The sequence below is a fragment of the Seriola dumerili genome, unplaced genomic scaffold (assembly GCF_002260705.1).
Source record: "Seriola dumerili isolate Sdu_G_001 unplaced genomic scaffold, Sdu_1.0 BDQW01000044.1, whole genome shotgun sequence".
Lineage (NCBI taxonomy): Eukaryota > Metazoa > Chordata > Actinopteri > Carangiformes > Carangidae > Seriola > Seriola dumerili.
In genome coordinates this window covers 730002-740677 of record NW_019174299.1, presented here as the reverse complement: position 1 = coordinate 740677, position 10676 = coordinate 730002, and the positions used below count along the sequence as shown (strand labels likewise).

The 10676-nt window shown below is 44.5% G+C and overlaps 1 protein-coding gene across 3 annotated transcripts in view; it reads left to right on the top strand.

Moving 5' to 3' along the window:
- The first annotated feature begins 4858 nt into the window (after positions 1-4858).
- Positions 4859-10676, top strand: part of plekhh3 (pleckstrin homology, MyTH4 and FERM domain containing H3) — a 30805-nt gene continuing 24987 nt past the window's right edge. For 2 of the 3 annotated variants that reach the window (XM_022739750.1, XM_022739749.1), the window contains exon 1: positions 4859-5273. In XM_022739750.1, coding sequence (XP_022595471.1) covers positions 5139-5273 — 135 coding nt within the window. In that variant the 5' untranslated portion in view covers positions 4859-5138. The remainder of the gene's footprint in view (positions 5274-10676) is intronic. The other variant, XM_022739751.1, reaches the window with a different exon arrangement.

Sequence of the window (10676 nt, the reverse complement as noted above, 5' to 3'; positions counted from 1 at the left end):
ATCACTCCTTGTGCATTTTCTTGACTCTGTGGTAGACAAAAAGCTGGCTGCTGTAATATGCAATAAATAATACATATCCATGCCTCAGGTATAGAATGTCACTCAATCTCTTAAAACCTGAGAAGCCTCCTTGCAACACAATTGTTCATCTATTGCACAAGTTCTGCTGGCAGTTTGTGTGTTGACAGGCTGAGCCAGTGTGCAAGAGTTTGGAGTGCTAAGGGTTACTGTAATGAGGCTAGGCAAGGAGGGGAAATGAGGAATGCGAGGGGTTAAACGGGAGCGAGAAGGTCAGAAGTTGAAGCCGGGAATGTTTTCCACAGCCTGGCCTTCCCTTGCACAGGGCCTGTGTGGCACACAGTCCCCAGGAACAGATGTGCCCACAGCCTGGGTTAAAAACACCTCCCTCCATGTGGTGTCCCTAATACTGGTAAACACTGTTTGTGAAGCGCAGGAAGACAGAAGGTACTGGACATGGTATCAATGTGAACCCAGCTGCGTTCACAAGAGTCCCACTGTCTCTCTTTTGTAAACCATGGAACAAGACTCTGCGGTAGGACCCGCGCACAGTCGAAGGCTGATCTTTCCAATTTCTTTATCATTCATTGAAATGAACTCTCCTCCATCATCATTTCATCCAATTTTCCACATTTACAGCCTGTCTGTCAAAAACGATCCACGTGCACAGCTGGATGTTTAGCAGTGGGAACCTCAGGTCAAGTGGTGCAGTAGTTAAAGGGCCCTATCCCATTACATGGCCAACAGCCACCAAACAGCAGCCCTCTGTTCACTAACCCACAGTCTGAAACTTCTGTTGGACCTCAACACACTGGACTGGTGGTAGAGGGGGGGGGGCCGCACGGCAGGATGAGGGTTAAGTTCAATGCTGGACACAGCAGGGAGGAAATCCTGTCTGAGTCAGGGGTGAGGGGTCACTGGAGGTCAGTTCCTATCCTAAATCCTTAGTTTGGGGTTGTCAGATAAACTTTGACCTCGGAGCGTTCTTTTTAAGAGAAGCTTGTGCGGATCACCAAAGACAGAGCTGCTGTCTTGAACAGACACAGAGTTCCTTATTGAATCACTTTCTATGTGTGCCCTATACACCACAGTGGAAGCTCAGTTTCAAATAAAACCTCAAAAGCTCCAAAAGAAATCGTATGGTACCCTTCAAACATATCGAAAGACTTGATCAATCCTCACCCGGAGAACACTCAAAAGATAAACTTACATACAGCCACATGCAGTGGGCTTCTTTGGCAGACCAGATTTCACATCCCTTTCTGTTGACAATCAATCTGGTTCACCGACATGAGAGTCTGACTGTGATGCGGGCTACAGTGAAACAGGATCCTGCAGGCAGAAACTTAAAGGGGAAAGAGTGAGAGATACAGAAAGAGGTACAGAGTGAGAGAGAGAGAAAGAGAGAGAGAGAGAGAGAGAGAGAGAGAGAGAGACTGGAGGGAGCAGTGCTCTGCTCTGCTCTGTCTCCGATCAACTTGACATGTGCGACTTTTGTCTACTCCACGTCTCCGTTGGAAACCCCACACGCCAGTTTCATCAAACGGTGTTGTGAGGACTGGCAGGAAGGAAGTGGGTGGGACCAGTCTGAAATTTAAAAAAAGAAGAGAAGATGAAGGACAAGTTTTATTAACAGATTGGGTATATCAAAAGCAAAAGAGTACATTTCCAAGAAATGTAGCTCATTCCCAGCACTGAGTTTTCATCAAAATCATATTTTTCTTGTTGCTGAAGTTATCCGAGCAAATTTCACAGCTCCACAACATCCAGCGGCAATATCCCGTCATAATGAAAGCTTTCAATAATGGCTCTTATATTCCAGATTCAGTTCACTCTCTTCTGGCTGCCCGGAGGTTATAGCCTGCCTGGCTTGTGTTCATACTGGGAGCCCAACCAAATCATCTGCCCTACTCCTGATCTGGTGCCTCAACCTGACACACTGTATCAGGTTATCTTGCTTGTATTTAAGTGTGTGTGTGCATGTGTGTGTGTGTGTGTGTGTGTGTGTGTGTGTGTGTGTGTGTGTGTGTGTGTTAATGGAGAGTCATGTGTCATTCTCTGGAAAGAGGGGAAGAGAGGGACAGAGGAGGTGGGGGCAGAGGAAGACAGTGAAAGAGATTGTAAGACTGGGGGAGACTTTATAAGAGAAATTAAGAGAATATACAGTAATTGCAGTTTCTCCAGTTGCTTCTTTTGCCACCATATAATGAAAAAGGCAATCACAGACAACATCTGGGTAATGATTACTGATATCTGAGGATTGTGATGATATGCTTCTGCTCTTTGTACTGACTTCATGTCCTCCAGAAACCATATACGGAGGGAGGGCTTTTCTCTTTTTTCACTTTACTAGCGTGGGCTGAGGGAGTGAGCTCTAAAAATAAAACATATGTTCCTCCAGGTCTGTGGGAGCAGGGGCCCCCAGCGTATTGTTTTGGGATATGGGGGAGGACAGGGAGGATCTAGCCTGGAGAGAGAGATACTGCAGAGTGGATACAGACAAGAGGCAGAGCAGAGGGGGGGGGCCAGTGCTGCTGCTGTACTTACAAGAAAAGGGTTGAGGAAACATTCTGGCTTGCATGCGAGTATGTGCAAACTAGGAAAGGAAACTGATCTAAAGTAATTTCTGTTCTCTCTTCTTTCCTGTAATCGCTGGGGTGGGATGTGTGTGTTTTGTGTGTGTGTGTGTGTATGTTACTTGAAAAGTGGTTGCCTGAGACGGGGTGAGGGGTGGTCAGGATAAAAATGCTGAATACACCCCAGCTGAAAAGGTGCATCCATGAGCCTTTTTATTGATTCACAAAGCCCTCGGGGGAACCAGTGGGGACAAGGGTTAAAAGTATCTGAAGGGGCAGTGTACTCAGTGTGCACACTGAAACTTATAGTGTGTGTGTAAGTGTGTATGTGTGTGTGTGTGTTTGTGTGTGTGTGTGTGTGTGTGTGTGTATTTGGTGGGAGAACTGACTTCAAGCCAAAGTGAGTGATGGACTAATGGCTAAGAGCTCTTATTGGTGAGGAATGAGTTAAAGCCAGCTGACTGAGATGTGTGTGTGTGTGTGTGTGTGTGTGTGGTGTTGGTGTTGTGTGTGTGTGTGTGTGTGGTGTGTGTGTGTGTGTGTGTGTGTGCGTGTGTGTGTGTGTGGAGTGGGGGGGTGGTGGTGGAGGGCTGGGGGGGGGGGGGTGCGCAGAGCAGGGGAAATGAAGGGATATTAAGGGAGAAATAAGCATGAGCGCCGAAGGGGCTGGATATATCACGTGTCTGGATTTAGCACCAGTCCTCCTACCTCCTACTGCTGTATCTTTGTAGACTGTTCAGCAAAGTGGAAGAGGAAAGAGTGGGGGAGGAGTGTGTGCGTGCTCACATCTGTGTGTATGTGCAAGAAAGGCCAGAGAAAGAGAGTTAAGTGAGAGAAAGAATAAGAGATAAAGACATAAAGAGAGAGCGTAACAGAGCTGTAACCAGATACGTAGGGTAACTAATGATATCATGACACAATGATGATGATGAAATTGATCTGTCCGTCAAATAAAGTCAAACAGTTGCTCTGACGTTCTCTCTCAGCTACTGACAACGGCCCTAAACTTGACAGGCAGAAGTAAGCAAAGTATACTAAATAATACTGAAAAAGTCAACTATGCTAATATCATAGCACACTCGCAGCAGTGAGGACCCATTAGAACATAATGTAAATATTTAAAGTAATACATATGGTGGAAAGTAACTAATTACTTACTAACTAACTACTAGTAATGACATTACCTCTAATATTTTGAGGACATTTTGATAATAGTTGATATTTGATGACATTTCTGTAAGTAAAATTTTGATGCAGGGCCTTTACATGTAACTGGGTATTTACTTAAGTAAATGAATAGTACTTCATCTGTCAATGATTATACCATAACAGACTGATTTAAAACACCATCAAGTGCAGTAATGTAACTTCGAACTGAATTTTAAGTTTTTGAGAGGCTTATAATTTCATAAAATGAATGGATGAATTACACTTATGGGCTTTTCAGACATCTGTAAAAACATGTCCGTTTAAATTATACACATGGCAGGAGATTTAAAACACCAAGTATAATTTAAACCTTTACACTTGCTGCTGAACACAACACATGTACCTGTGTGCTGTGGTGGAAACTGACTAAGTACATTTATATTTCTATTCCACTACGTTTATTTGCTAACTTTAGTTGCAAGTGAAACTTTGACACATAATGAGTTTATTAAATACGTAAAGGATCTAAATACTTGCTCCACCACTGCCTGTATAAATACTACATGATTAAAAAGGAAACCCTTGCTGATGAGCACTACACGCAGTATATGAGGGGTATTACTGGGGCATCATGGTGATTTGGATGATTTGATTACTATCATGTACCACAGGGCATGTGATGCTCTGTCAGTGTGGAGGGGCGTGTGTTATGGGCGTCCCCATTCCGGGGAGTGTCTGTGTTCAGCCAATCACATTTTAGTCGTGAGGTTTGTGGGCGTGGGCTACCCCCTCCTCCCTCCCTCCCTCCCTCCCACACACTACCCTGACCCAGCTGCAGCACGCTTTTGTTCAAACTCAGAAGTCAGACAGTCAGTCCCGTACAGAGGTGCGCTCTTACGTTACTTTAACAGATGTTCATAAAAGGCTGATAGCAACAGTATGGCTCTTGTCAAACACACTCAACTCGATGTACTTTTAACCTTTACTTCACAGTTTTGGATGCTAAGTTAGTTTTTTTTTTTTTTTTTTTTTTGTACTTCGGTTGTGTGAAGTTTTTCAAATAGGGACAGCAAGGTGTCGCGAGCGAAGCAACTGGAGACCTGGAAGAAGAAGAAGAGAAGGGGGGGGAGGATTTTCTTTGAAACACTTCTTCTGGTGGCTGTGTTTGTGTACGACCGCTGCCATGTACAGCTTCTAGACATGTTCCATGCTCTTTGACAGACAGGAGAGAGTGAGCTTATGCTACCCTTCATCCTCCTCGCTGGATAATCTATGGAGAGGGTGTCCTGTTCTCTCTCACGCAGCTCTTGGAGTTACTTGCGGCTGAGACTACACCGTGAGCTTTGAACTGAATCGACCTGGATAGTAGAAAACGACTCACTTAACCTCATTTGAATGCCTTTGCAAGGAGTTTGCTGGTTTCTGTGCTGCAGGCAGGGCTTCAGTTTGCTCGGACGGGACTATGGGGAGAAAGAGGAGGAAGAGTCTTTTGAATTGCGCAACAAGGAGGACTTGACTCCCAATGGACGGGTAAAAAAACTCTCCACCTGCACTACACAGCAACTTCCCTGCATGCACTCAGTTCACAACATACATTTGTTGAAGATGTACATCAGAAAATGTCAAGTAGTGACTGTGAAAAAAACCGTCTTACACAATGTACCTTGAACATTTCATAAAACAGGGTCAGCTCCAGGAGCATAATTTCAGTTTTGTGCAAACAGATATGGCTGCAGGTCTTGATAGGGAAATGATAACTTTTGAAAAGTAAATTTGGATTGGAACTTCAAGGCACGATAAGAAATGCAGCTTGTGCTCACTGGATTGCCCATATTTTGAAGTAACAAGCCACAGAGTTCACATGTTATCTGTTAACCTTGTTATCTGTGGGAAGCATCAGTTTGTTCATTGCAAGCCTCTGTCACTGATGCAGGACACTGAATTTGCTGCTGCTGCAGCCCAGTTTTGACGTTTAGGTTTGCATGGTCTTTGGAGGCTTGGGCAACATTGAGCAATCACGTACACACACCCACACACTCATTGACATAATGCATTCCCCAGACCCTTAACCCTAACCTTAATCATCACAACTAAATGCTAAAACCTAAACATAACTCTAACCTTAACCCTCAAACGGCCCTTTTAAGTTGTTAGGACTGGCCATAATGTCCTCACAATGAAGGTTTCCAACAAAAAAATTGTCCACACAACCATAGAAATACATATACACACACATGCACATACACACACTGTGATGCAAGCTGTAAAACCCAGTGTGTTGAACTGATCCTGTGTGTTTGGCCTCTGTCCGCTCAATTGCAAATAAGACTGCAGCCTTGTCTTCTCTGTAATGTTAGTCATCTGATCAGGCACAGAGAGTTCAGCATTGTCCATCCACTTGTGAGGGGGCATTGTTGCCTTGAATTGAGGTAGCCTCTTTCTGTATGACCCAACGTACAGCTCCTCATGTACAGTCTCTTAGAAAAATGTACCCTCAAATATGAGACTCCTGTTGTTTTTTAAGGAGAATTTTCTCATAGTTTTTGACTCTAGAGTCATTAAAACCTGTCTTGGCCTCTGTATGCTGTCATGGCTTACACTAACAGCATGACCTCCCAAGTTAAATACCACCAAAGCTACGACTTGCATATCCTGCTTATCTATTTATTGCCCCTTTTGTCTGGTTGCAGCCAACCAGTGCACCACCACAGCGATTTGCATGAAAACGTTGGGAACAGTTAAGTTTTACACAGTTACACGGTTATTGCCTCAACAGAAATCTTAACAGTACCAGCAGCAGCCAGATAAGAGCAACATCTGTTGCTCCAGGGTATCCAGAGAGGTGTTGGTGTGTAGCACTCCTCTTCTTGGCAAACATCCCCATCTTAGTCATAATGTACCATCTGCCTGGCCATTGGTGGTCAGAGGAACCCAACTGTGCTCCATCCGCAATCAATACAAGATCATAGTAACATGTCCCAATGGAGAGGCCTGGTGGCCTTTTAGAGAGAGGCACAGGGATCTCTTTTCCTGTAACTTTCCCCGGTTCTCTCATTAAAATGAAACCTGCACAGAATTCTGTTCCTCTGGGTGGATTCAATTTAACGTTGGTTTATTGAATTTTAGGTGTGTTGTTTGGAGGAGAGCATGCTCTATGAGATGACCTCAAGTGACGGATTGTATTCTGGCCATGCTCTCTGAAAGATAAATTGCATATAGGATGATCAGCATTGCCAGATTTCACTGATTAAATCTGTACTCCTATCAAAGCCAAGAGCCCACCCAACTGTCATCAAAGTGGCCTAGTGGCAGTTTTCTTTTACATTTAACAGTTTAAGTCTTCAGTTGTGTGTGCAGATGTTTGACCAAAGAGTAATTGGGATAGGAGAAATATTTCTCACCTAGTTGTAATGAATGGAAATGACATTTAGTTTTTGTTGGTCGTCAGCTACCAGTCATTGCATGTTGAGCCAAGCCTACTGAACTCCGTGCTGTCTCAATCGTATTAATCAGAGAAGAGGAAGTGGTGATTTATTGGAATGTAGCCGAACTATTCATCCATGGAAACTTCCCAAATGGCACAAACATTATCACACAAGAATAACTCTTAAAAGAAAGCTGCTTTTATTATGTTTTAGTGTAAGCTTGTATGTATGGCTGTGGAAAACTGACTACTGTGAAGCTCATAATGCTTCTTTGTCTCTAGAGCTGCTCTCTCTCTCTCCCCTATACTGGTGTTACATCATTGATTAGAGTCTTGGTTCTATTAATTTTGTGCTCGTAAATATTCATAAATATGAATCAACTTGTCCTGAACCATAAAAATAATGATCTTCTTTTAATCTGAGTGATAATTTCTTTTTGAGATGCAGTTTGTCTTAATCATTCATGTGGTCAGCCCTGTTCAGTTTATCATATTAGTTCTAAACAGGAGGAACCACTTTATTGACTGATGTCACTGACAGTGTTTTACCAAATAACCAAAGGCAGCAAACTGCCTTTTGGCTACTTTCTTTTGTCATAAAAAAATCCCCCCAGTTGTTCTGAAGTTATTGATTATTGATTCCCTGATGCTTCCAAGTAATCAGTCCACTTCCACAAATTCTGTTTCCACTTGATCTGTGTCACTGGTTTATGCTGGGTATTGTAACTCTGTGTCAATAGTTCACACTGAGGCAATAATTAAGACACACAGCTGAGCTAAACCAATATCATCAGCTGAACCACTCTTATCCAGCGCAGTTTGTTATGCCCCTCCCCTCAGAATATACAGATCTAGCAGATACTGTTTGGTTTTGCATGGTATCAGTGGAGGGGATGGGGTAGAGGGTTGAAGATCTACAATCAGTATACAATCAGCTCCTTTCCACCACCGCAAAATTATCTGCTAGTTCTGGGCTGGTGCTATGGCCGGTTCACAGTTGGTTTAACTTGCAAACCCCGGCTAGAGAGCCACCATAGAGCCACGTCATTACAGTGCTGTATATGTCTGTATACGTTTCTGCTTTTCTAGCAACTCTAGTGCCAAGCACAACAACAACAATGGCAGACTACATAGTCTTTTACAAGTGTTGCTCCTGACTTTGGCAGCCTACATTGGCATCCAAACATTTAGATGTTGATTTTGAAGATTTCCAATTTAAAAAAAAAAAAAAAAGTCAGTCACAAAGTTTTAGTTCCTCTTGTTGGTCATGATAATCCTGCCTCCATTGTTCCTGGCCAAGAGCCGGTTCTTTGGCAGTTCAAGATTAGGCACCGGCTCCAAAACGGTCGTCAAACTGTCTTGGTGGAAAAGGGGTAAATGATTCCCAGGGAAAGCCCCTCAGGGCTCCGTTCCATCATTTACCCAGAGAGCTCCATTTCATCCAGAGCTTGACAAGCCACATTTTCAGGCAGCAGGTCAGACCTCCCGGGGTGTATGTGTGTGTGTCTTTTGGGCTTTGTAATGCTGAAATACTCCATTTAGTAGGACTCTGTCCAGCTCCTGCCAGGGATGACCACAGCAACCCACAGGTCTGGTGGAGTCTCCCTCGCTTAAGACATCCAAAACCTTCACCGCAATCTCCAGAGTTGTTTTACAACATGCTGCCAGAGGATGCCACGATGTGTAGCATCCACAGCACCAAAGCCATAGGCAACACACTGTTTCTTGCCAGGACTGTTCTCACTGAGGTTGGAATCATGAGTCAGTGCTGACGCTTGTGTAGGCTTGGCCCTTGAGAGCACAAGGCCATGTCGGAACCCTTTCCCTGCATGTTTACAGTCCTCATTCAATGAAACTGCTCTCCAACAGCTGCCCAAACAGTCACACTGAGCTGAATGCCTCCAGTGTTGGGACAGCAAGGCACTAATTTTAGGACAGGACATCCGTCATTCTCTCTTCTTTCCATTTTTCCACTGAAACTTTATTCAACTTTTATGCAACGTGAAGTCACGTTTACCAATAAACTCCCACCACAGAGTGTTTCGCCCTGCACAGTTGTAAGTGTTGGATCGTGGCACTGCAGTGCATCCTGTTACTCGGAACAAACAGGCACAGTCCTGCTATGCTGAGAGCCGGTCCCATTAACTGTCACTGCTGCCCTCTGTCTTCAGAGGTGTCACGGTACGCTGGTTTATATTTGGTTTCCGTTGCGTCTCTGCCTCACCACCTCCAGGCCACACATCTGGTCTTCAGGCCGACACTGGCTGAGCCCAAGCATTTCCTCCTGGTTACTCAGCCTCCCAGGAGAGCTGAAGGGAGAGCGAGAGGGAGAGAGAGAGAGAGAGAGAGAGAGAGAGAGAGAGAGTAGACGGAGGGAAAGCGAGAGCGGAAGTCAGCCACGGAACGAACACATCACGGCATCTTTCCCTCTTTCCCTCCATGCTCTGTTCTAGTCTGGAGTGATTCATCCCCTGCCCGTCCAAAGGGAGAGCTTTTGCCAGGGCTCTGCATCGCACGCTATCCTTGTTCCTCATCCCACAGCCCATTAACTCCATTGGAAAGCTATTTTTCTGTAAATCGTCACGTATTGTGTAGAATTACCCCAAAATATTCTAACTTTATCAACCTGACCCATTAGTTTATTGATCCTCTGATTAATTTACATCATGGATTTACAGCTTTTGCACTCGTTGATGTGATTAGTATTGATTTGTCGTTTCCAGTTATGGCTGTCTGTCTGAATTTTCTTCTCTGCGCCTGTTGCCTTGGCTGAATCATTTATGGTTAACAGGCAGGGGTAGGGAATTACCGTACACACTCCCATTCACAAGTCGCTTTCTGCTGCTGTTCACTTATTCTTCCCCATCTGGTTTGACATTTACAGCACCTCTCCCTGAGTTAAACATTAATCATATCTCATTATCCCAACCCTCATCTTTTCCTCATTTGCTTCAGAGTCCATCTGCCTTGTAAATATAACACAGATTCCATACCAGCCTATAAATTTGTAGTTCATGTTTTCTTTGTTAGTTTTGAGCCATCCAAAAAGAAGCAGTAGACTGTTTTTACAGAGCATGGGCTATACTTAGGCTAGTTTGCCCAGTAGTAAAGTGTGGTGTGTGAACTGTTAGGGGCCCAGAGCTGACCTGGATAGTGTTTCAGGTAGGCCAACACCCCCCGAGCTGGGCCGGGGCAGCCACAGGAGCTGGCTCAAGGCTGTGGCTCTCAGAGACAACAAGTCAAGCCACGGGGGACACACAGTGGTGCCTCGCACACAAGGGAATAAATCCAGATTGCACACAGGCAGAGCTCTGATGTCTGATGGGGTTTCCAAAGTCAGGTTGGGAATCTAAAGGCTGGATCTCTGTGAAAAGGGAAACATCCTCTCCCATCTTCTGCTTAATGGGGGAGTCCTGGAATGAAAAGTTCATTGTTCCTCCCATGAAATTTGATTTTACGTGTCTGCCAGTGGCAACCCCATTTGTAGTCAGTAGAATCACTTACTCCAA